Source organism: Eschrichtius robustus, chromosome 8 (assembly GCF_028021215.1).
Source record: "Eschrichtius robustus isolate mEscRob2 chromosome 8, mEscRob2.pri, whole genome shotgun sequence".
In the NCBI taxonomy this organism is placed as follows: domain Eukaryota; kingdom Metazoa; phylum Chordata; class Mammalia; order Artiodactyla; family Eschrichtiidae; genus Eschrichtius; species Eschrichtius robustus.
This window is the reverse complement of record NC_090831.1, coordinates 109466917-109493543: the sequence shown is the minus strand read 5'-3', so window position 1 is coordinate 109493543 and position 26627 is coordinate 109466917. Positions and strand designations below refer to the sequence as shown.

General features: G+C 52.9%; 1 protein-coding gene across 2 annotated transcripts in view; it reads left to right on the top strand.

Annotated features, from left to right (window-relative positions):
- Positions 1–26627, top strand: part of PLXNA4 (plexin A4) — a 445428-nt gene that overhangs the window by 342938 nt on the left and 75863 nt on the right. For both annotated transcript variants that reach the window (XM_068549473.1, XM_068549474.1), the window contains exons 6-10: positions 4031–4154; positions 4941–5094; positions 6334–6433; positions 8875–8989; positions 19909–20109. In XM_068549473.1, coding sequence (XP_068405574.1) covers positions 4031–4154; positions 4941–5094; positions 6334–6433; positions 8875–8989; positions 19909–20109 — 694 coding nt within the window. The remainder of the gene's footprint in view (positions 1–4030; positions 4155–4940; positions 5095–6333; positions 6434–8874; positions 8990–19908; positions 20110–26627) is intronic.

The window sequence follows — 26627 nt, the reverse complement described above, 5'->3', positions numbered from 1 at the left end:
AGGGCCTTTGTCCCCAGGGGCTTTTAGCACCTCTGAACTGGAGCTGGAGGACCAACTGCAGAGAAAGTGGAAGGAGGAGGGGAGGGAAGAAGAGCTTAGAGGGGCCAGACTCCAATTCTGGGGGCCCGGGCTGTGTCCAGGCCCAGGCTGTGTCCAGCAGGCCTGGAGCGTGCTTCCTGCTGGCCACCTGCAGGTCTGCGTTTCCTGGGGGTGGCAATGGTGCTGGCAGGGATGACTGTCTGGAAACTCAAAGCCGTATAGCATGCACTATTTGAGTCCTGCCTGGAAAATGGATGAAGCAGGGTCTTCCACCATGTCCAAGGTGTCCCCACAGTGGAATGCAAGGACATGCTTTCGGAAGTACCTGGAGCCCCTTTGAAGGAAACATCTGAGCCCCCCGACCCACGGGTCATGAATTAACCCTTTGCACGTTTCCTAGCTCTTGCCTGGCCTAATGGAAAATCATAGTCCCAGAAGAGCAGGAGGCCATTACCCTGACTGACCCTTTAAGAACTCAGAAGGAATCCATTCTTCCCCTACATTTTCCTATCACTTCTAAGGTCAATGGTCTGTGCTTTTGAACATTTGCAGCTTCTGCCCTCATGGGCCCTGAGGGATAGTAGAAATGTCAAAACATCCCTGACACTGACCTTAAACTGGACTTTCCACGAAGAGAGCTGAGTTCTCAATACCCTTTGACAGCTAGGAAGAAAGCAGAGCTACAGCCCAGACCACTCTTTTCCTCTTTGCTCCCTCCTGCCATCTGGGGCTCCCCCTCCGTCATTAAGAGGAAAAATGCTGCAGCCATTGCTGTCTTTTCATCTTTGATTTGCCCCGTGGTCCAGTCTGGGAGGAGATCTGTGCTTTTGCATCAGCTGCAGTTTGGAGGGGTTGGATGGGAAAGCAGAGGAGGGATGGGGTAATACTAGGTTTTATTGAGGGCTTATTATGTATGAGCTATGCTCTGTTCTAAATGCTTTACTTGCATCATCTTTTAACCCTCATGATAACCCTATTAGGTAGGTACTATTTTGTCCCCATTTTATAGATGAGAAAACTGAGGCAGCAAGAGGTTAAGTAATTTGCCCAAGATTACACCAGTAGATGGGATGTTTAAAATTGTAAGCCATGGGTGGCTTCCCTGGTAAGACCTAAATCCGCGGGAGATGATACCTGTTTAGTTGTGGGCTCTCGGGAGCCATGGAAAGATGCAGCCTCATGAACTCTGGGAGCAGCAAACCATGCAGATAGACCTTGTCTTGAGATCCCTCAACCAAGTTCCTTTGTACCTCCTGCAAGAGAGAAGGAGTTGCCTCTTTTCTATCTGGACTCTATTTGGTAACTTCAGGTGATGTTTGGGCTGAAAGCAGCTTCATTTTTCCTGTCTGCATAATTTAATCAAAGACATTTTTCAGATCTACTGAGTGCTCTTGGAAATAGGAACTTCAAAGTTGGGGAGTCAGTGAATAATTGAAGTCTGTACCAGCTCTCTGGGTCTGCTGTTAATGGGAGTAATAACACTATTAATAGTGATGTCAGTGCAGAAACCCTGGAAAAATCCATAACATTAGCTTAATGGCTGGAGGTAATGAAGTCCTCGCAGAGGAGCTAGCCTGGTAAATTAACTTCCCAGACTTTTAGGCAGATGCCCTTGTTGGCATGGGTCTGCTAGAACAGCCTGGGGGTGCCTTGGAGACGACCACACTCACATCTGACCTTTCACCCTTGGGATGAGATTCCTAGACGGGTCCTGGAGAATTCACAAGTCTCAATAATATTCAAAGTGTTTCCAGTGGCAGGCAAAAACAGCGATTAGCATAGAGAAGAAGACTGAGAGGACATTTTTAAATTGCCTTAAGCACAAAAGGGGACATCAGGATGGCAAGGAAAATGGGTTTAGTCTAGAAGCTTCAGGGAGGTAGAGCACAGTGGGTGAGAATGGAGGCTCCAGAGTTCATCTGTGTTCATACAGGCTCCCTCTGATTAGCTGATGACCTTGAACAAGTGACTAACTGCTCTCTGTAGTTTCCTGATCTATAAGGTGGGGTTTAAAATGGTTACCTACCTCCCATCATCGCTGGGAGACTTCAGTGACATAAACTGTAAGCCCCTTATCACAGTGCCCAATAAGAGCTCAATGACTAGTAGCCATGATTATTTTCTTCAGAATTGTGTTTCACTTCTGATTACACATCCACTTTACTCCAAGGTCATCCTTTTTGTCCATATCTCCCCTTGCTTCCTTTAGTCCACGCCTTCAGTGATTTCTCAGCTAAATTCTCCTCTCAGACCCTCCACTATTAGGCCGTCCCTCCCACCGAGGCCAAGATGCAGCCTCATGAACTCCGGGAGCAGCAAACGATGCAGATAGACCTTGTCTTGAGATCCCTCAACGAAGTTCCTTTGTACCCACTGCAAGAGAGAAGGAGTTGCCTCTTTTCTCTCTGGACTCTGTTTGGTAACTCCAGGTGACGAGGATGACACACTTCCTTCCCCGTGGCTGGGAGGAGAGGCCCCCGCAGGTTTCCTCTGTGCCTGAGAGTCACCCCGAGAGCAGCTCAGGGTATCCAGGTGCCTCTGTCCCTTCACCTTTTACCCTACCCCTCACCCATATGCTTCTTGAGACAGGTGTTCCCTTCCATATCCCTGGCTGCTCCCTTCCCTACTCAGCTCCTTGCCTGGTGCTGCCTCCTCTCCTGCAACAGCCCCTGACATCCTCCCTTCTCGGCAGAGTCTCTCCTCTTTAACCAAAAGAGATCAGCACTCAGGAGGGATTTCCCTGCAGTCCCATCTTACCTCAACATGTCCCTCTGAGGACCCTGCTTTCCCTCACTGCCATCCCACAGCAGAATCAGTAGCCCAGAGGTTCCAAATCATGGCCGCTCATCGCAGCTCCATGTTCACCAGGCTTATCCAGCTTGGATTAAATACTGTTCCCTGAAAGTCAAATACCTCCGAGCAGTCAACTCCCACTGGAAGGCAGGGCAAGCCCTGGCCCCGGCTGAGAGCTTAAGTGCCTTCCCCTATGTGTGATGCATGCATTTGGGTGACCACCCTGACTTTTATGTGCATCTTTCACAAGCCCCCATCAGTTACAGCCGTTAAGATCCCAGGTCACCTGGATGTGATCCACTGGTGACAAGGCACACTTCGAACAATAATAGGACACGGACACTAGGCAATAATAGCGAACCTTCTATAGCAGTGATGCTGGGCCGTGGAGCTGGGATTCGGATCCAACGCAGCCTGGCTCCAGAGCGTGCTCTGAACTTCCACACTCTGCAACTTTGATCCCTCCTCCCCTCCCGCCTGCCCACCTAAGTTTACCTTCTGTCTGCTGGGCAGGAGATAGGCAGGGGATTCCAAAGTAAGTCAGGCATAGTTTCTTCTTTGGAGAAGTTCACACTTGGTAGGAGAGGGCTGCGCTTAGCCTAATAATTGTCATATAGTCTAAGAAGTTCTAGATGGTGGGAAACACCAAACTTTGCTCTTAACTTTGCCCGGGGTGGGAGTGGGTTGGTAGGAAGAGGGACCCACAGCAGATGCATTATAGTTGAACCATGTCTAGAGGAACAGGTAGAAGTTGGAATGGGGAAAAATGTGGCGAGAGGGCAGTGCAGACGGAGGAGCTGGCGTGCACAAAGACGAGGAAATCGGAAAGAGGAGATAACGTGGAGAGAGCAGTCTCGGTTTGCGAAGGGGTGGGGGGGGGCGGTGCTGAGGCTGAGTGGGGAGGGGGAATAGACAGGACTTCCAGCTCTTTCTGTGAATGAGGAGGCCCTGAGGGCACTCTGGGGTGACTCTCAGGGTTTCGCATGTGGCAACCAGTGATTGGAATTACCTTCTTCTTCCAATTTGGGCTTGTTGGGGGAGGACCAGGCTGGAGGAAGGAAACTAGAAGGTTAGTCCTGGGCATGCTCAGTTCGGACACATCCTAGGAGCCGCTGGCCATGCCTGACCTCCGCGCCGGCCCCTCACTGGACCAGCGGTCTCCTCCTGAGGCCCTGATCAGTCGCCCTGTCCTTCCCAGGTGCACCCGGAAGGAGCGCTGTGAGCGGTCCAGAGAGCCCCGCAGGTTTGCCTCTGAGATGAAGCAGTGCGTCCGGCTGACCGTCCATCCCAGCAACATCTCCGTTTCTCAGTACAATGTCCTGGTAAGGCCGTGGGACCGGGATCCAGGGACATCGGAAGAGCCCTCCCCCCGCCAAAAAGGGCCTCAGCCCAACACCCCTCAGGAGGGCTGGACCTAGCTGGCCAGCAAGGCCGCTCCAGAGCAGGGCAGGGGTGTTAAAGAATGTGTCCCCGGGGATGGAAGATGGGGACGTTTGCAGGACTATCGGGGAAGAGGCTTTATGCACAAGGGGTAGAAAGAGGGGGAAAACTGACACCAAGAATGACTGGAAGAGTGACCAAGAGAGGGAGAGTGTTGGGAACACTGTCGTTGTCTTTGAGACGGGAAAGATGTATGTGCAGAGGGAGAAAAGGGGGTGATGGCGCCCACGTTCTTGCTGGGCACCTGGTGGTTGGTGTTGCCATTTTCCACAGTTGGGGATAACGGAGAGAAGCCTGACCAGCAGTTCCTCGGGGCCTCAGTCCTGCCCGTCTTTCCACCTACAGATCCCCTAAACGTTCTGTTTCCTGGGGCCAAATCCATTCAGATGCTTATTTCTTTTGTCTCTGTCTCTTACCATCCCACCACCTTCTCTGTCCTCTCCTGCCGTAAATTGGGTCTCTTCTTCTGTATGTCAATATTGCCTTATGCTTGTCTTTCTTCTCTTTCTCTCTGATCTCTCTTGGTCTCCCTCTTTCTTCCTTTATTCCATACTCTCCTTTTCCCGTTTCTCTCTCCTCCTCTCTCTCCCTCTTTCTTCCTTTATTCCATACCCTCCTTTTCCCATTTCTCTCTCCTCCTCTCTCTCCCCCTACCTGGCTGTTCACAGCTGGTCCTGGAGACATACAATGTCCCAGAGCTGTCAGCTGGTGTCAACTGCACCTTCGAGGACCTGTCAGAGATGGATGGGCTGGTGGTAGGCAATCAGATCCAGTGCTACTCCCCAGCAGCCAAGGAGGTGCCCCGGATCATCACGGAGAACGGTGAGTGGTCCCCAGAGGCAAAGCGGGGTGGCGAGTCCTTCCTCCTGCCGCCTGGATGATGAGAACTCAGGACAGACACGCGGGATTGAGGGAGCACGCAGGAGGGGAGGGTCAGAGGAAGTGGTGTGCGTTGGTAGGGATGTCACAGGAAGAGGGGGATGGAGTGTCCCTCCGCTGCCTTTGGAATTGAGACCAGGTGAGCATCCAGGAGTCAACCTCACCCTGGGTGAGGAGCAGTGCCAAGAGGGCGGGAGAGGGAAAGGCCAGCCCGGTGGCAGAGTGTGCCGGTCAAGTTCAGAGGTCATGCTGGAGCATGAGAGGGCTGGCATGGAGGGGCACGGGAGGAGGGATGGGGTGCAGGGGTCATCTGGTTCCTTACCCCCTGCCTGCACTGCTGGGTCTCTGACCCTGAACCGTTGCCGCCCCCCACCCCCGCCCCGCCTCCCCGGAGCTTCCTGTTGATGGCCAGCTGCCACGAGAAGGGCAAGGTGGACAGAGGCCCAGCGCTGGGAGGGACAGGTGGCCTGGGCAGCCTGACTCCATGTTGGCCCTCCCATTTGGGCTTGTCACATTTGTTCTGAGCTGATTGATTAATGAGCCTCTCCGGGAAGGCACAGAACAAGGGGCCTGGGGTCCGGGCTGTGAATTAAACATGGGCCCCAGCTCCTCCCTGGTGCCAGCGGAGGATTCCAGGGATGCCTGCCCGAATGGAGCCCACCAGAGGAGGGGGTGTCAGCACAGGGTCTTTCCTTACAGAGATGGGGCGCGAGCTCGTGAGCGCTCACACACCTCCATGTAAAACCTCTGGCATAATTTGTGGCAGCGTTGCCAAGAGTCTACGTGTTTCTCCTGGTAGCTAATCAATGTGTGTATTTGTAATTCTGTGAGGGCTGCATGGACATCATATATGTGAATGCACATTTGAATACCTGTCAGAGTGTGTGTGTGTGTGTGTGTGTGTGTGTGTGTTTGTAGACAGGAAAGGACCTGGTGAGCAAATGAGAGGTGGGTGCCGGGAATACAGTGTGGAAGGAGAAGTAGACAAGAACCACCCTCTGCAGCTGTTCTCGGGGTTGTCCTGGGACCAGGCCCGACTGAATCCGAATCTGGTTAGAGCTGAGCACACCCCCTGGAGAGTGGGCTCCCCTTTGCCAGAGTGCATTACTCTCAGTGGGACCCGACACGGGGCAGTGGCCGTCCCCCACCCCACCTCCACCTCATGGCTGGCTCCGCCCACAGGGGACCACCATGTCGTCCAGCTGCAGCTCAAGTCGAAGGAGACAGGCATGACCTTTGCCAGCACCAGCTTTGTCTTCTACAACTGCAGCGTCCACAATTCGTAAGTGCCCCTCCAGCCTCACTCAGCTCCCTGTATCTGGGGTCAAAGTTCATCCAAAGATAGAAGACCCCACCACTTTTCCCAAGGGCTTACCATCTAGAGGCCCTGTAAGGCGACCTCCTTCACCCCCAGAAGGACAGAGACTCCCTCCTCTGGCACCCACAGGGTTAATGGGAAGAGGCTAGAATGGGCGGAGTGATAACCTGTGGGCTGGGGAACTCCAAGTCCCTAGCCCTTATGTCTTCTCTGGCATAAGTCTGCTAACGTGATTCACTTTCCACCATCTGTTGAGGAGGGGGGTGCTTATGACCTGAAGAACAGAGCGGCCAGCACCCCAGGTGAGAAGAGGGGTCTGGGGAGGGAGGGAAGGCCCCACGTGTGTCCAGGCAGTGGTCCAACAAGTCACCTGAATGAACGCTCAGCTTTGCACAGTCCCCTGCAGGCTGGGTCGGGACTCAGGCTGGCGATGGTCAGAGGCAGGCTTCGGCCTGGGGTGGGGTTCTAGCTCTGGCTCCGGCTCCAGCTCCGGCTCTGTTTGACTGAAGCCTCCACTTCCCGGGGGAAGCCACGGACGACAGAGGCTTGGGCTCTGGAGTCAAACCAGCTAGGAAAAGTAACCCTTCTGTGCCCCAGTATCCTCTGTAAATGAGGAAATAGTAGCCCTCCTCCTGGGGCGTCCCCCAAATATTTAACAGCTGACACAGCAAGGGCACGGTCCCATCGGCTGGGACATCACTGGTTGCTGCCCCTGCTTATCAGCCCTGCTCAGCCCACAGGATGGATGCGAGGGCTAGAAGAGCGCTTACAAGGAGAGCGGTTAGAGCCATGTCTGGCCGACTGTTTAGGCACTGTACATTTTACTGTTACTATATTATTATTTCCTCTCCAAAATGATGGGCCTGGATAATATTGAGAAGGTACAAACCTGTTTTTCACCATAGAAACCTTTCTTCAACCAAAATTAGGTGTGAAAGCCCAATATACAAAATAGATGGAAGCAGGAGATGGTTGAGGGTCGAGAGGACCTGGAACCCCTCTGTCTAGGAAGCCCACACATCTCACACAGTCTCCAAAGAAGCTTCACGGAACCCCCAGGGTTCCATAGAGCACAGTTTGAAAGCCATAGAACCTGATCTCAAAAAGCTTTGCTTGCTTTAATATAATGTTCTGTTTTCTTCTCCATGTAGGACAAGCTAGTTAACATAACCATAGATATTTGGGGCTCTAGGCTGGTGGGCTCTGTCTGGTTATGACAGCTGTGAGTCCAGAGCTTGGCTCTCTTTGGCACCCCAAGTAAGAGGTAGCCAGTCCTCCCAGCCAAATTGCTTCGACATTGGAATTCTCTTCCTGCTTCTTCCCCCAGAACTTGCCATGTCTTTACCACGTGGTGACCTAATCCCTCACTCCCCTTTTGCCCGTCTAAGAAAGTAGAATAGGTAGATGAAAGCATGTTTGAAGTTTCCATTCAGTCCATAAAATGATTTTAAGCATCCTATATGCAAGACAGTGTGTTACTCATTAGACAAGGAGGATCAAAAATTAATAAGATGCAAAGACTCCATCTCTACTCCCCAGGAATCATGACCTAGTGGACCAATGGATGAACAGGACAATGAATAAGTAAAATATAATACAACAAGACCAGTACTGTTCCAGAGACAGAAACAAAAGGATGAATAGCATGAGGGCCCCAATGAGACCAACTCTCCGTTGGTCAAAGAAGGAAGAGGAGATGATGAGGTAGAGGAAATGGTACTCCAGGTAGAAGGACAGCATGGGGAGAGCATGGCCTGTTCTTGGCTAAAGCACCAGACACATGTGGGGACAGTGGATCTAGACACCACAGAGGCCTTGGCCTGCGTGGCAAGGCATTTGGGTTCGACCCTTTGGGAGAAGGGAACCATGTTGGGTTTTAAACAGGAAGTAGCTTTTATAAAGTTGCCTGTGTTTCCTGGGAATGGTGAGTAGAGGTAGGGTTGCCAACTCTGCCCATCATACTGAGGGGGTAGCCTCAGGACCTTCCTCCGCAAAGGTGGGTCCTTGTCAGCAGAGACCCTGGAGTCAATTTGAATTAAAAGTCAATTTCACTGTTAGTCCTAACTCTTATGGGTTCTCTGGATGAGCCCCTCTACTCCAGACCTCATTGTTTCCCAATTCAGCAAAAGAGGGCGCCATCCTAGAAACATGGAGGGTGGTTGATGAGGCTCTTGGGGGATCGGGCTTGTCAGCTACCTGAGTGAGGGCGGAGGCCAGAGACTCTTGGCTTCCTGAGGACTTGGAGAGAAAAGGGATGGATTTTTACAAGGTCTCCTCTTCCTGAGCGCTTGAAGGTGGTTTCTCCTACTATGAAAACATGTTTTGCTAGGCCCTAGAGTCTTAGGCTTTCTGCTTTTGGTCCATGCAGGTTCTATGACGTGTGCCTCTCCCTCCTCTGTGCCCAGGTGCCTGTCCTGCGTGGAGAGCCCATACCGCTGCCACTGGTGTAAATACCGGCATGTCTGCACCCACGACCCCAAGACTTGCTCCTTCCAGGAAGGCCGGGTGAGGCTGCCTGAGGTAGGTCCTGCAGCCAGAGCCGTGAGCGCTGCTTGCTGTGAGCGTGGGACCGCGGGTAGGTCTTCCCTTAAGAAGAGAAAACAAAGGCAAATCCCGCAGGACCACCCCCTTGCTCCCCAACCCCGACTCCTAAGGGACCACTTCACGAAAGCAGTAAACAAGCAAAGCTCTGAGCTCTGGGTCAGTCCTGGGGGTTCGGTTACCAGACAGAGGTGCATTCCAGGTCACTCCATCCAGCAGGACCCTCTACATACCAGGTGAGTTCCAGAACAATCCCAGAGAGGTGTGTGTGTGTCTGTGTGTGTCCTAGAAATAATTGTAAGTACACAGCAGGACTGTACAGACTGCTCAGCAGTCCCTCAGAGCACTGTCCGCAAAGCAGAACTGAGATCAAAGAAGTCCAGTCGAGTAAAAGGGAGAGAAGGATAAGAATGGTCACTAACCATTCTTATGGATGGATAAGGTGGTCACTAACCTGAGGGTGGTTTTCAACGTGTGGTCCCCAAACCAGCAGCATCAGCGTCCTCATCACCTGGGGCCTTGTCAGAGACGCAAAATCTCCCCCTCCATCCTCTCCACCAGCTGGATGACCCTCGGGGCTGCGGTCGGCACTGTGCGATTCTGCTGCACAGTCCAGTCTGCAAATCACTGACACAGGGTCAGGTTCCGTGGCTAAGACGCTGTTTCTGTTCCCTCCTGATCTTTAGTCTTATGCTTGAAAACTCTTCATCACCGTAATAGAAATACTCTACGCCTATGTTGTTTCCTCTATGAGATTGTAAGTTTGTGGGCAAAGAGCTCAAGGATAATGGGTGTAAACACATTTTGGAAAAGTCTGCTGTTGTTCAAACATTATGGTGCTTGTGTGACTCCAACCATTGGGCCAGTAGTTCTGAAGAGTGGTTTAGAATGCTGGTGCTGAGAACAGGAAGATAGAGAGGTGATATATCTATATCTGTATCTGTATCTATATCTATATCGTGTTGGTTAGACCCCACTGAATGCAAGGACAGGGCACTCTCTCGGCCAACGCTGGACTCAGGCTCCAACATCTCTCCTACCCCCAAGTCTTGGGTGTACCTTCCAGCCCCCTTCACACAGCCACACGGGTGCCATGACCATGTGGCGAAGCCATAGCTGTGAGAGCAGGGAACTGTCCGGGTGCAGAAAGCATAAGGGCTGTTTGGGGGACTGGGCGGGGCATGGTGAGAACAGAGAGGCCCGCCCCCAGACTCCCACCCCACTAGGAGCCCTAACTCAGGCCAAAGCCTTAATGGCAGGAGGGAAGCCGTCTTGTCTCTGAAAGGGAGGAGCGAAGGACACCTCACCACCAGCATCTGCTGCGTTGAGCTCTCCTCACCCAGGAAAAATGACTGAAGTGTGTCTGGCGATGAGACATTTCCAGCCCCGGATCCCACTTTCCCAAGCTCTGGCGGCTGAGCAGGAGTTCTCGGGGTAGAGAAGGGGCAGAGCAATCCTTTGTAGAGGGAAAGGCAAGGAATGGTGAGGTTGTCAAGAGGACAGAATGCTCCCAATTGGGTGGGGGGGACAAGAGGAGCAAAAAAGACAGAAAAAGCAGAAATTTGAAAACCTCATTCAAGGTAATTAAATGATGAGGAGCCTTTGAAATCCACCAGATAGCTCAGTTGTCTCTGCTTTCCTTTTATTCTTGGGCCTCTCCACACAGGAAATCCCTGCTAGATACACCAGCCTGGAAAGCTGGAGAGAGCCTGAAAGCCTCTTTCTTTCTGCTCCCATCAAGTCACTTGTAGGTTTCAGACCAGAACAAGAAGAGGCTGTGGAAGTCTCTAGACACAAGCCCTCTGCCTCTACGATGGAGTCTGTCTATGGCTGGGAACGGCTGCTCTGAATTTGTAATCCGAAAAAGAGACCCAGACCTAGATTATCCCTTCATAGGGAAAGGGAGAGAAGGGGTTATGTCTTGGCTTTAAGTAGGAATGTGAATCTAATTTTTATGTGTCAATTCTCTGCTTCTTTTTTTTTAACTGAGACAAAGTGGAGCTAAAGCTAATAGGACAGACAGGGGTCTGACAGCCAAGGGGCACACCTCGGCATGAAGACCCTGATAAAAGGCTGTACATTCTCGGGACTTTCCCTGGTGTTCCAGCAGTTAAGACTTCGCACCCCCAGTACAGGGGGCCTGGGTTCAATCCCTGGTTGGGGAGCTAGATCCTGCATGCATGCCACAACTAAGAGCCCACATGCGCAACTAAAAGATCCCGCGTGCCCCAACTAAGACCTGGCGCAGCCAAACAAATAAATAAATAAAATATTTTTTAAAAAAGAAATTTAAAAAAAGGCTATCCATTCTCCTCAATCCTGGGCCTTTGTCTTGGGGTGCGGGGTCAGAAGCAGAAGAAGGGCTGGTTGACCCACCCAACCAGGGGCTAAGAGCCCAGGAAGCACCTCTTCTTATGTTGTTCAGAAACCTACAAGTAACTTGATGGCAGTGGAGACAAAGAGATTTCCAGGCTCTCTCCAGCTTTCCAGGCTGGTGTATCTGGCAGGGATTTCATGTGTGGAGAGGCCCGAGAATAAAATGAAAACAGAGACAACTGAGCTCTCTGGTGGATTTCAAAGGCCCCTAATCATTTAATTACCTTGCAGGAGGTTTTCAAATTTCTGCTTTTTCTGTCTTGTTTGCCCCTCTTGTCCCAACTTTCTTTCTTTTAAATATGTAAAAGCAGCTGGCATCTGCTGCTCAGAAAGAGGAAAAAAACCTAGAAAAGGGTAAAACAATAGCCCACCACGTTTCCCAGTGCAATTCAGGGATCTCCATAAAAGAATAATGTCTTCAAGTGCCCAGACTGTAAGCCAGGCACAGCACCCATGTGTACCTGGTGGTGGCAGAGGTCACTGGGGATTCACAGAACCTCAGAGGGTGTGGTGCCGGGGTCCCCAGAAGAGGAAGAAGCCTGGAGGAACGTGACGGATGGAGGGATGTGAAGAAGGACAAACCCACCGCTGTGGCCCCCCCAACTCTTTCCATTTTACATGAGCCCTTTTACCGTGAGCCTGGCAAGCCATCACAGTGACAGGCTCCCAGGTATCTTGGAATCGCCATGCGTCCCTTATCACTTCACTGAATGGAATTAACTTTGGCTTCTCTTTTTCTTGGATGCTTATTTATTCTAAGAGAAGGAAGTTTTAAGGCTGTGCTCCTCGTCCACAATTGGAGGCTGCATTCTACCCAGCTCAATATGGACCATTTTGAATATAACACAGAGGAGAGGCCGGAGTCGACCACCTCACGATGGTTGTTGTAGCAGCGTCTTCCTGGAGATAAGGGGAAACAAAGTAAATAAATATTTGTGGACTGTTGGCTGATTCCAGCCATTGCAGGTCAGCGGAAGAAGGTCATTGTCCTCAGAGCTTAAAAAAAAAGCCCTGGCTGCTAACAGAATTATAATGATCTTGTTTTAATGTCGTTGTTTTGTTTTCTATATTTTTGTTTCTGGCAAGAGCTGGTAGCAGGAATAAGGGGTAACAAAGAAAATTACACATCTGAAAGGTGATTTTGTAGAAGACCCAGGCACAAGTGTCCCCTCTCCATGCCGGGGGAAGAGCTTATTCATGGCATGATACTCTGTAGCATTGTTACAGGTCACCTCTCATCCTACATTACCCACTTCTTGAACATTTCCCATACGCGGGGCATTGTGGGAGGTTTAAAGGTGTGTAAGAGATCTGTAGGTCTGTATTTAGAGACGCGTAAAATGGGACCATTGGTCCACATGATTGCTAAAGTTCTGTAATTAGCAGTGGAAATAATCTGGAGAGCACCAAAGAGAAATCCACGCCCAAGAAGTGGTCTTACTGGGTGAGTGTCCAAGTGTGGCCTAGGTCTCCCAGTTCTGCCCAGTAGGGGGGCTCACACAGCCTCAGGCCTGGAGCTCCCCTGGACTTCCAGACCCAGACTCACCCAGGGAATGAAGGGGAGACCCAGGCCCAGCGATTCTTCTGGAAGTCCCTAGGTTTTCATTTGCTTTCAACCTTTGAGCGTGGGGATGCAGACAGAGGCCTCTTGTTAGCCAAGAGGGAGGCTGCCAGGTGGCCCTTCAACTCCCCAGCAACATCCTGTATCCCTAGGAAGGCTTTCATCCGGGCGTCTTCCAGTTTCAACACTGGCCTTGTTGACTATCACCAGGCATGTTGAATTACCTCTTTTTTTCCCCCTGAACAAAGAGTGCATTCAGGTGAAGTTATTGGTCTGGAACAGAGAACTGGTCAATCATTGTTGTTATTATATTAATGGCAAGTATTCTCAAGTAATTACAATTATTAGAAATAGAACGCCCAATAACATATGTTGTTTATAGTCACTATATTCCAGTTACAAGGAATGATTTTGTTTCAACTAGTGATGGCATTGTGATAACAACCCTGGGTCCTTAGATCAGCTGCCAGATGCTGGGTACCAAAGAGAAGAGGGAGAGAAAGGCGAGGGAAAGCTGAAGTGGGACCACAGAGTCTTCAGTCCTGTTCTCCCAGTATCAGCCGAGACTCCTTGCTTCCCACTGGAATGGCCTTTCACCGGGGCAACCGTGAACAGGCCCACGCTCTCACCTCCACCAGGCGGGAGGGACCACTGGTCTCCAAGTGGCTTTGGAATCCCCAGGCTCCTCTGCTGGGTGACCTGAGCCCCCCATCAGGCCCACACACTTAATAACAGTGATCCCTGGGGAACGAAGGCGAACTCCCATGGAAAAGCAAATCCACTGACAAGAATTTATCCTCGATGGATTATTTTGCTGTTACTTCTCATCTAAACTGAAAAGCAAAGTGAGCTGCGGCTGAAACTGCATTCTCTGGGCTCCAGGCTGGATGGGCTTTGCGAGGAAGCCGAGGCACATCTGGCACATTAAATACAGACTCAAAGAGGAAGTTCCTGCAGCCCCTCTCTTCTTGAAGTTCAACCAGAGTGTTTACTCCAGAGAACAACTGTAAGATCAGAAGAGGAAAAATGAATTCTATTTGATTTCCAAAGCTGTGCTTGAGAGTTTCTCCCCAAATCCCCTACCACCCCGATACCGCTGAGTTGAATCTGTGGCCAGGACAGGTATCGGGAAATCTGCTGATCCCAAGGTCAGTCCTCCCTGGGACTCAAGCGCTGGCAAAGCAGGGAAAGTCCGGGCCCCGGGACAGCTGCTGAAATAAGCCCCATGCCCAGAGACAGGGCAGGCCAAGGGCATTTATCCCCAACTGGACTTGAAGGAGATCAGGCCAGCCCACCTTGTCAGCGATTCAGCTCCCCTTCTTACGGTCCTCTGGGATCCAACCCGAGGAAACAAAAGCACCCTTGCCATGCCCTTCACCCTCCTTTGAGAAAACAAAGCCAAACCCCTGTGCGCCACCCCCACTGCAGGTATTCCGTTACTGGGTTGCCATTTCTCTACTCAACTGCACTTTCCATCAATCTCATCTGCCCTTCCCCCACTTAAGATTATGGGTATTTCCTTTTTGTATTATTACTTTGCTCTCTCCATAAACCAGCCCATCGTAGATCACGTTAATGGCATAAACTTGGGGAACAGCAAAGAAAATATATGGTGCATTGCATTTTTGTACTGGGCACCGTGGGTCTGAGAAGGTGAGTGTAAATTTTGGGGGTTGGTTGCGGCTGGGGCTGACTTGTCTTTGGAATTGATGGGGGCTGAGGTGACATGGGGGGAGGGGTGACCTGCAATTTACTTATTCCTTAGCTGCCCCTCTGTGCTGCCCCTACCTGGTTCCCCCCGCCCCAGAGCTTCACATCCCCCCAACCTTGCGGTAACAACTGAGAGAATTAGAGTCCTCATCTTGTAAACACACTAGGGACTGTAAATCCACAGCCCACCACCCCCTCCCGAGGATGCACCAGCCCTGAAGGCAGCTTTTCCTCTCCCAGCTGGGCAGCATTCTTTATGTCGTGTTCAATTATTTAAATATGCAATGAAACCTCTGTATAAAGCAGCCACCGACATGCTGGACGTGGTAGATGGAAAGGCATCTTTTTCGCTCTCATATGTTGATACTCTCCCTGCAATTAGCGGTGCTGTCTTTACTTCTGTGTGCATTTCAGCAGAAACCAAAATATGCACAGGGCTAGACGATGGACCTGGAGCCCGCTGGAGCCACTTCCTGAAAGCCAAGACATTTAAAGATCTTGTTGCACCTCAAGCCACCCTTCTCCCCAACCTCAGCCCATTCTCAGGACTGCAGAACATAGCCACGGGCAAAACGGACTCCAAGCGAATCTGGTTCTTATTGTATGCATTTGTCTCCAAATAATTTTGCTAAATGCAGGTGTTTTCTACCCTCCAAGAGCTGGCCCTTCCAAATGATTGTTCAGAGAAATATCTTCCTTGAAAAGAGAAAGGCAGTATGTTTTTAAGGAATTCTGTAAGGGGGCTAGATCATCATCTGGGGACAAAAGTCAGTAAGATGATGGTGAGAGTGTTTTGCTCATGGTCACTGTGGGAACTGAGATAACTGGTGTGCTTAATTTCTTTCTCATGGACATGGTGGTGATCATATGTGTTGTGCTATGAAACAAGATAGCACGTGGCAAAATATGTGTAAGGTGATGGAGGTGGTGGGATGTGCACTGCTTTGAAACCTTGTACCCCTTGCACCGTGTTAATTGTGTTAGCTAGAATAACAGTATCACGTACTACCTATCAGAGCAATACCCACCTGTATGACTATGCCAGGTCATAATATACCAGTTATTAAAATACTTCCCTCCTGGTAGGTAAATGGCTCTTTCAGGAGACCAACCTACCCTGCAAAGACCCCCACCTCCTCCAGCATGCAGTGGTCGATATTTTGAATACCACGCTTTGAGCTAGTTTAGCAGGCATTGTTTACCCCCATTTTAAAGATGGGGAAACTGAGCCTCAGAAAGGTTATATGAGGGTGTGTCCCAGGTCATCTACTGGGTTAATATTAGAATTGGGACCATAAAATTCGTGGAATCCAAACCAGCCTCTTCATTTTATGGATGAGGAGACTCAGAGGGTTTGGGGACGTGCCCAAGGCCACGTGGCTGGCTGGCGAAGGTCCTGTCTCAGAGCACGCGGAACCTTCCAGAAGAGGGGACTGCCATTAGATGAGCAGTGAACAGAACTGGGACCTCCCTAGCCATTCCTGTTGTGTTGGGGCACTCAGAGCTGTTGAAATTGTTGGGCTCTGAAGCTTCCAAGGGATGGATAGGCTAGACCATGAGAATTGATGGGTGTTCATGGAAAAGCACACAGAGGCGGGGGCAGGGGAGACGGATCTCTGGGAAATGAGGTAGGAAAAGGGAGTAGCTGAGGGACCAGGTGCAGCCTGAGCCAAGGGGGAAGGACGAGGAAAGAACAAATGTTTTTTGAGCACTTGCTCCCTCTGTGCCAGACGCGTTATACATGGTAGTTCATGGACTCCCCCCAAATGACCCTGTAGAGGATGAGTTTTTAATCCCCGTTCGTAGCGAAGCCGAGCAATGTTTAGAGTCCTTTCAAGACTCAGATAAGCAGGAGGAAGATGGACTTGCACTTATACGTATGGGATTCCCAAGCCAGGTTCTTTCTAGTTAAGAAAGCGCAAAGGTGAGGACCGCGGCCGAAGCGCTGGGAAACAGGGACTCAGAGTCATGGAGAAACGTGGAAGTCACTCTGAAATTTCCTGCGAGCATCAGACTCAGAGGTGGTTTTGTACCTGGGATCTCAGCGTGAGGCTGGGCAGGGTCTGGAGAGATGGGGTGAGAGGAGGGGGCAGCACGGTGGCAATGGTCCCTTTGTGCCTTGTTGTCTAGGGAAAAATTGCCATTTTACATTTCAATTAGGAGGGACACTGGGGTCAGTCAGCAGCGCCACCAGAGGAAAATGGGCCCAGCCCAGCCCTGGGCCTCTCCAATTTTTATTAATGAACTTAGTCTCAGAGTGGCCAACCTTTTTATATGCAAACTAGGCCATTATGGGGCCACTGGCAATCAGGACTCACTAGAGAACTCATAACAAGCCTCAGTGAGAATCTTACAGGGGAAGAGAGAGAGGCTTAGCTTCCATCCTGGACCAGAATCGGTCCAGCCCCCAGGCGAGGTTCCAGCTCACCGCAGGAGGGTTTCGAAGCCCCCTGGCCCCCAGCTCCTCTCTGGGAAATCCTGGCCCACCATCCCATCCTAAGGTGGTCCTACTGCCAGTAGGAACTTGCCTCTTTCATTAAGAGGAGGAAAGGTGGCGGGTTGGCATGGGAATTCTTCAGCTGCCAGCACATCTGTTGACACTGAACCAATATTTTTCCTCTACCTGGCTTGGTTTCTCCTTTGCAAAGTAGAAGGGATCCTTGGGTTGGTTCAGAGGACTCTCAGATTCAGACACCCTCAGTGTAGCATTCTTGAGCTGCCGTGTTTTCCCGTGGGACTTGGGGATGAGAGACCCCAGCTCTTCTGCTCTTACCCGCAATGCAACCCTAGACGCAGCTCGTAGCAGGAGGCAAGGTCAGGCTGTGCGTGCTTTAGGAGAGGGGCAGCTGCCAGGTCCTCGGGTGGAGGGAAGAGCGGGGTCAGGACTGGCCCGGCCCCTCTGGCTCACGGCTCCCTGCTTTTCATCCGTCTTCTCTCCTGAGTCCCCAACATCACATACCTCCCGCTCCAGCCCGAGCTTCGTCCTTTTCACAGAATCGCTCTTGTCTTGTACGTGTCTGAGTTCTCATCTTGCCGGAGCAGGGGGATGAGATGGCAGCAGAGGCAAGGGCACAGGATGGAACTATAAGCTTCTCGCTCCACGTGGGACCTCAAGGTCCCTGGAGACCCACACGATCTAGAGCCTCAAGGCCACAGGCAGGGTTCAGGCCGTGTCCTGTGTCCCTTCCCCCTCCTGCTGGCCTGCCTCCCTGCTGCTCTTCGTTTCATTTATTTTAAACTGCGTCAAAATACACATATCATAAAATTTACTGTCTTAGCCAGTTTGACATGTACAGTTGAGTGGCAATAAGTATATACATTCACGTTGTTGTACAGCTATAACCACCATCCATCTCCAAAACTCTATTCATCTTTCCCAACTGAAACTCTACACCCATTAATCACTAATTCCCCCTTCTCTCGTGCTCCAGAAACCACTCTTCTACCTCCTGTCTCTATGAATGTGACTACCCTGGGTACCTCATGTGAGTGGAATCGTGTGGTGTTTGTCCTGTAGTGACTGGCTTATTTCACTCAGCATAATGTTTTCAAGATTCACCCATGACTTAGTGTGTGTTTAAATTCTCTTCCTGTTTAAGGCTGAATCATATTCCATTGCATGTATATATCACATTTTGCTTATCCATTCATCTGTGATGGCACCTCCGTTGCTTCCACCTTTTGGCTGTTGTGAGTACCGCTGCCCTGAGCATGGGCGTCAGGTATCTCTTCGAGACCCCGCTTTCAGTTCTTTTGGATGCAAACTCAGAAGTGGAATTGCTGGGTCTGTTGCTCTAGCCGTTCTTAAGGATAAAGGCATGGATAGCCTGGAGGAGAGGAGGGCATTCATTTAATGGGCCTGGGGTGCTTCCCTAAAGCAAGGCTACAGGGTAATCGGGAAGAACAGAGATGAGACCACCCAAATCATGGACTCAGGACTGGTTAGAGCTGAATGGGTCCTTGGATGCCACCCAGTTGACAGATGAGGCAGCTGAGTCTCGAAGTGGGGATTGATGCGTGATGAGCTCAGGGTTCCACAGCTCGTCAGAAGCTCAACGGCCCTAGAGCTCTTCTCCCTCCAGCTTTCAGTGACCGAGGGGCTCATGTTTGTTTTCAGACCCGGGGGTGGGGGGGGAAGAGCCGCCGGGTGCCTGATTGCCTGGGGCCCCTCCCATCTGCCCTTCCCCTGGCCTCCTGTCTGCCTTACTTTGCTGGGGAAGAGGGCTGAGGTCAGGGGGGCCCCTGAGAGTCAGCAGTGAGCCCACAGGGCAGCGTCCTCACGAAGGATGTGTGAGCCACGCTTTTGTCCGTCGACCTGCCCAGAAGCCGTCTGTCTGGTGGGCATGCCCCAAACAGTGCCACAGGGGGAGGAATCTGGGGCTGGTGGGACCTGCCTGGCCCGGGGCCTCACTCCTGCCCAGGCCAAGGCTCTCTTCCACACAGCTCCTGCGAATCCAGCCACACACCAGCTCCCACCTCCCAGCAGGGCAGAGCGCCGTGCTCCTTATGTGACCCCATTCTCCCCCCAGCCCTCCCTGGACAGAGCTGATTGCCCCAGCGAAAAGGGGCCCAGTGATCATTTCCTCGATGCCCGAATGTGTTCAGGGGCCCCCCTTGGCTCGGGGGTGAACAGCTGGAGGGGACTCAAGAGTATATCTGCTCTGTGGGGCATGTTCCTGGGGTCCAGCCATCCCCAGAGCTCAGTCAGAAGCTTCTGGATTTCAAAGATCTCTGGGGCTCATTTCAGAACATTCCCAAATGCCTTATGGAAGGTCCTCCCACCCGCTCCAGACTCACATTCCAGAGCCTCGGCCCAGGGCTTTGTGTCACTGTGTAGCTGCTCGCTTGGGCACCTCTGTCCCAGCTCTTGGCAGCCTGGAACTGAGGCAAAGGGGTCTTCAGCCCAAAGTGGGACAGGACGCCCAGCCAGCAGGGTCAGTCTGCTAGGGGAGGAGGGTGCTGAGAGGGGACCACCGGGAGTCTGGACCAGAGGGTCTGGAGCGCATTGAAAAAGAAGCTGAAGAGGCAGGGGACGAGCTCTGAGAGGAGGGGCCTCGAGTTGATGATGCCGGGACCCGGGTTGCTCAGTCTCACTGCCTCCTCCACGGTGGTCGGGGGTGGGCAGCAGCGCCGAGGGCCGTGCGTGGGGAGTCCTGGGGAGGGTGGAGTCTGAGAACATCTGGGTGACACCAGGGGCTCCCGCACCTTCGGCTTCCCGCTGCCCAACCTGAGCCTCACTGTCTGTCCCCAGGACTGCCCGCAGCTGCTGCGAGTGGACAAGATCCTGGTGCCCGTGGAGGTGATCAAGCCCATCACTCTCAAGGCCAAGAACCTCCCCCAGCCGCAGTCGGGGCAGCGCGGGTACGAGTGCATCCTCAGCATCCAGGGCAGCGAGCAGAGGGTGCCCGCCCTGCGCTTCAACAGCTCCAGCGTGCAGTGCCAGAACACCTCTGTGAGTGCCCGCCCCGTGTCCCCACCCGCCGGGGCGCTCTCCTAGGGTCAGATCAGCTCCGCTCGGCAGGACTGCCCCAAACACCCACAGAACCGCTCAGCTCCCCCCGACAACTGCTTCCTCTAACCCTGCCAGCCCAGCCAAGTCCACCAGGTGTCTGCCTGTAGGTGTGGCCCTGTCGTGGTGACCCAACAGGGGCTGCGGTGCAAGGGGCTCTGGGGCCCGCCTTGGGGCTGCTGAGCGCTCTTTGTGGGCAGATGTATTTACGGGGCGTGCCCGTCCTCCTTCCTGAGGGCAGCTCTGGAAACCCTGGGTCCTGACTTCCTACCAGGGCTGACCTGGGGGCCTCATCTGAGCCCACAAAGGCTCACCTCGGCCTGTACAGCCACACAGAGGCTGTTTCCCAGCACACGAGGCTTCTGAGACAGACCAGCACCTGCAAAAGGAGCTTTGGAACAAGAAGGAGCCCCTCGGCGCTGTGCTGTGTAGATCCACACAAACCCTGCCCAGTATTTAGAAATCCAGGTTGGGTCCATGCTGGACCAACAATGGGTCAGCAGCCCCCTGCTGCCAACGGCCTTCGGCTGATCCCTGGTCACCCCACCGTGTGCCCTAACCGTGCCCCACCTGCCTGCCAGCTCCCCCCGCTGGCCCTGTGGCCTTTCCAGCCCCGGCTCTGCTCTCCCTCGTTCTCTCTTTCTGGGCTATTTCTGTGCACCCAGATGCTCAGAGACTAACAGACTTAAAGACTCGTAACATTTTCAAGCTATGTGAAACCCACATTCTCCTTCACTGTACAGAGGAGAAACTGGAGGCCCAGAAGTAGGGGCAGGATTGGGTTTGTGGGGCTGAGAGTTATATAATTTGGGGGACCTTCTTTAAGAATGAAATACATCAATACAAATGATATATGCAGGCAGGCCTCAGGAAGGGCCATGTGGGTGAGTGCAGGGCCCTGAAGCTGACCCTGAGTCTCCATTGACTTCCAGGGTAACCCGCCCTTGCCCAGAGGGTAAGTGACATGCTCAAGGTCACACAGTTCGTGAGTGGCAGGGTCAGGCCTGGGTCTGGGGTCTCCTCCTATACCACACTGCCTGCCGTTCATCCCTGTCATTGCTTCTGGGTACGTATAGGCGGTGACTGTATTTGGAGATGTGATGTGGGATCAGGAGAGTCCCGGACAAAGCTCTTCCTGGGAACACCCCACGCTTCCTGCAGGAAGCAATCTAGGGGTAAATGGAGCTCAGAGAGGCCCACATGCTGGCCCAGGGCTGCTCAGCATTACAAGAACTGAGCTGGTGGCTGACCTGCCAACCTCTGAAACCCCAGATGTGTCCCCACCCCTCCCACGTCCACATCTCCCCCCTCCACTGGCGGCCAGGCTGTGTTGCAGATTTCTGCAGCACCCCACATTAAACCTGCAAGCAAAAGGGACATTAAACACCTCCTGCTTCCTCGTGAATCCTGAGACCAAGCAAACCAGCCCCAAGAGTCTGGCTCAAATGATTCTCCCCCAAATAAGGTAGTCCCGCGGGAAGAGTAAGTGCGAGTCCCACATCTGACTCAGCAGAAGGCTTGTAGGGATTTCAGGCCTCGGGAAAAACAGCCTCGTTTCCTCAGAGAAGCTGCCCCAGGGATCCAGGCCTCAGAGGTGTCAGGAGGGAGGACAGAGTCTGCGGCTTCTGAGTTCCCCCAAGAGATGGGTGCGGACATCATGGGCCCTGTGCCTCGGCTGACTCTGTTGAATAGAGGAAGGTACCCCAGGTAACAGCTGGGCAGGTGAGGGCCAGGTCTCCTCCTCTGTGGTGCCCCCTCGGGGAGCCTAGTGCTGGCACCCTGGTCGGCACCAGTGGGACAGGGAAAGGCACTGCTGACTCCCAGCATGGGCGTCTGCTGGTCTGATGTTGAATTCTCAGGATCTAAGAAATCACAGGTCACACAGCTCCTTGTGTGGGAATTTCACATCCTGGAGCCTGATGTCCCAGGGCATGATGGTCAAATCTGCTTCCGGTCCCTGGAGGCCTCAGGCCCTGGACAAGGGTCCACGGGGTCCTGCCCAATCAGTCAACCTCCAGGGTACATGGGCTTGGGTGCCTCCAGACCTGCTTCCAGGAGATTAGAGACACCAAAACCATGGTGGAAACATGACACTGGGGCTAGAGACCCGGAGCCCAAGGCTCTGACCATCAAGGAGAGGACGTGACTTCTAAGCTCCCTGCCTGCACCCTGCCCTCCGCCGAGGAGTGGAGGGGGGCTTGCACTGAACTCTGGCCCCCTGGACTTGGGGATCCCCCAGAGGCCTCCCCACCCTCATGGACAGTTCTCAGTGTCTCCAGGGCCCTGCTTCCAAAGCAACTCAGCCAGCTCAGTCTACTCTGCCTGCCTGCATTTTTCACTTCAACACCCTAGTAAGAAAGGTGATGGGAATGTTTGTTTCTCTACCATTTTAAAGTCTTAGAAACTGAGGCAACAGGAGGTGTACCCCACAAAGAGTAGGTTCCAGGAGGGTCCCCTTTGCCTACCAGGACCTGCTGGAAATCACACAGTTCAGGAGGGCTCAGCTCTGACCTCCCAAGAGCCTCTCTTTTCAGGGAGTCAGTGGGATCCCAGCTGAAATGCCGTTTGGGCCAGGGTACTGCTTGCTGTCAAGTGACTTCCTTAAAAAAATTTTGGGGTCATAATCAGGGGCAAGCCTCCCTTACCATAGTTATGGAAAACAACCAACGTACCATCAGGGCAGGAATAGACCTGAGAGAATATTTACTTGATCCTGTGACTGCGCTGGGGGCGGACGAGTCTCTAAAGCCCAGAGAGGGCAAGTGACCAGCCCCAGGTCACACAGCAAGTAAGTAGCAAATTCAGAACTTTAACCCAGTTTCGTAACACACCCCCTAATCAAAGGTTAGGCCAAAACCAGCAACTGAGCACTTTATAGCAGGGTCTGATCTGCCACAGAGAGGATCGTGGAAGAAGAGTTACTGTTGTTTCATTTCCTAAATGACCTCTCTGGAATGGGGGGAGGAGGAGAGAAGGATCCAACAGAGAAATCAACCCCGCCCCCCCACCCTTGATTTTTGATGGCAGAGGAGGTCTCAGAGGAGAGCAGAGAAGGAAAAGAGAGACACAGGAGCATTCTGCATGGGGTGACACAGGGCTGGGTGGACAGGCAGGTCACTTCCAGCCCCCTATTTGGGGACAGGCCCTGGGCCAGTCACTGTAGCCCTCGGGGGCCTGTTGGCAGAGAACAGGGCAGCTCACAGGCAGCAGTTGGAGGAGGGTTAGGAGCAACTGTGGGTATCACGGCCTCCTTTAGACAGAGGCTCCGGGAGATGTCAAGTGCTGCTAAAAATAGTGCCCAGTCCCGCCCCTCAGTCACTGGCAATCACGGGCGTCAGTGGGCCTCAGGGGGCAGCCGGCCGGCTGCAGTGCCGGCCATGACGCCCTAGGGCTCTAGGCCCATCTTCCACCGACCCACGGTGGCCCCATGGTTTCTCGTGGTGCCCCGATTTACTGCGTGCAAAACAAGGACAGGGAGACCGATAGGGGGTAAATTTTCCCCCTTCCCGCTTTACTGGAACACAGCTGGAAATGGGTCTGCTGAGCCTCTGGGGTCCTGGAGATGGACACAGCATACACTGGTGTCTTAACGTTGGTGACAGAATGATAGAACTTTCCAGCAAAATATCTCAGACAAGGGAATGGTTGGAGGGAAGAACGTCCAAATTATACAGAGGTCTTCTCTTTGCTCTAGAAGGTAGGGAAACTGAGGTTCACTCTTTCCCCAGGTGATGAGCAACGTTGTCCAAGAGCTGGGCCACGATGAGCCAGTCCTTGACTGAGACACTTAACCTCCTGGCCCATAGGAGCCTGAAACACTCTTCCCCCAGCTCTGGGCTTCGTGTGGATTAACTGCCCACTGATCACAGAGAGCTATATAAATGCTAAGTGGAGCAGAGGTGGGGAGTGGTCGGGGGATGCGAGCCAGTGGTCCAGGGTCCCCAGCAGTCCGCCCCTCCCCCTGCAGGATGCAGGTCAAGGGGGAGAGAGGGCATCTCCAGGAAGGAGCGTGACCTCCCTAGAGGCCAAGGGGTTGGTGGGCAACACCGGGGTTAATGATTTCTGTAATATTTTAGACTTGAGATCTCAGGAATGGGGAAGAGAAAGAGGAAGCAATGCCCAGCATATTTGATCCTTAAAGCCTTTTTTATTTTTCCTTCAAAAAGAAAATGCGTGCACACACCGCACATCCGAACACATAAGTGTTCTCATATGCATCCATCTCCATGTGTACCAAGTGTCTGGCGCAGAAACACCCAATAAGTGCTGCTATTATTATTCCACATAAACGTAAACACAGGGAACACAGGTATATTTTTGCACTGCATCCCCAAGTGTACACACATAGATTCAAATACACGATAATATTTGGGTGCTCATCCTCTGCAACAGGCACTGTGCCCAGAGCATCGGATGGTTATCTGGACCCTTCCAACAATCCCGTGAGGCACGCACTGCGTGTAATTCCCACTTTACACGTGGGGAGTCTGAGATTCGGATCCTCTGCCCACATTCACACAGCCGGTCACTGTGGAGCCCCTAAACGGCAGTCCACGTGTGTGCCCGTGTGTGCTCACATGCACACGCACATCTGAATGCATAGATCCTACGGATGTGCACAGACCTCTTCTCACTTCAGCACGCATGCAAAAACATTCATGCACGCAGAAACTCCCATGCATACGTGGGCGGTGTGTCTTGCCTTGCTCTCTGGGGGATCTCAGGTCCTTCCTGAGAGGGGCCTGAAGGTTCTCTTGATCTTCGGCCAACACGCCCCTGGTCGCTGCCTGCTGCTTCCACTTTGGGTCCTGGACAGACCCAGACCTGAGAGGCAGGAGCCTGGCTTCGATGCCGATTTAGGCACCACCAGCATCCCTCCTAGAGGTCGGAGCAGCCTGACACTGGCCCTTGCCACCTTTCCCCCACTGGGGCCTTGGAGGAAGGGGACGGGAAGGATGGGGGCAGTGGAGCTTGGCTAGAGGAGGAAATGGGAAGGGGCGTCTGGAAAGGGTTCTCCCCCCGCACCCGCTACACACTTCCCCCTTGGCTGTCCTCTGTCTCCCTGCTGCCAGCAGATGGCAAGGAGCAGCGATTCTCTAACTTTAGCAGCACCAGACTCAGAGTCCCTAATTGGAAATGCTCCTGCCTCCAGAGATTCCAATTCGGCAGGTCTGGGTGGGGCCCTGGAATCTGCATTTAGTAGACCTCATCCCCAGCCCCAGCCCCATGACTCTGATGAAGGTGGTCCATAGACCACCATGAGAGGGGAAGAGGTTCTTTTTGAGAAAAGCTCACGACGACTTGGAACGACCCACCCAGACGCAAAAAAACGTAACCTCTGGGGAGCTGGCTACTGGGCTACGTGGCGAAAAGCTTATGGGTCCCCAGCTGAGCTATGGGCTGATCAAACAAAATTCTCCAGTGTTGTTTCTGCAGGGGTGGGGGAGCTTTGCTTTATTCTATGGCTCAGCCCGGACCCTGGCCTTGGCCCAGGTGTCAAAGATCTTGAGGGCGATTATGCGGGAGTGTGGATGGTGCAAGGCAAACCACCGCCACTGTGGGACGAACACCGCATGTGGCTCCCTGGCCAGGGCGCCATCACCAGGGAGTTAGTGAAAAGTTCTGGCGTGCTAGGTTAGAGCCGGAAGAAGGCTGGACACACACCCTACTTACGTGTCTATAGGAGGACAGCGTCACAGCGTGCTCCTGATGGAGCACATTCTGTCACTCAGGAACGTAGGGCAATTTCCCAGGTTAAGAGGACAACATCTCCTTTAGAAGCCCCTATGGATAAGCTACAGAGGCAGAGGCCCTGAGACCCTCCACAGGCGGGGCATTCCCGAGTTCCTGTGCTGCCCTCCCCTCAGTGAAGGAGGGAACCTCAGCGGCCTGACACAACAGCCGCGAGCGTCCCCACGGCCCAGCCCCACCAAACTTAAACTCTGCGTTAAGAGAGCCCACTGGCTCTGCAGACACAACTTCAGACCAAGTCTCCTGGACTGAACTCTTCCAACAAATCGCCCATCCTCAGCCCCTCCTCTGCAGAAAACCTGTCTCAGCTCTGCTCCTCCATCCCACCCGCTGTGGTGGGCAGAATCTAGTGGAATAATGAGAAAATCATCCATCAGGTAGGGATTGGAAAAGCTGCCCAGGGCAGGTTCCAAGCTCCTAGCTGCCTGCCCTCCTTCCCCGGGGATAGAGAATGCCTGCTGTCAGAAGGCAGATGGGGGCCGGCATCCTGGGGGCTGCCTGAGAGGTACCTCCCACTTCACCGCCTCCCCCCCTTAGCACCACAGTCCCATGGGATGGACCCAGCTGGGTGGAACATTAGAGGAGAGCTCGGCAGGGAAGCAGGGCCCAGAGGCCTAGAGGCAGCTCCCTGCCGCCCCACCATGGGCAGCCGTGGAGCTGGGGCCCCTGCTCTGCCTTAGAGCCTCTGGAGTCCTGACCCAGATTCCCAG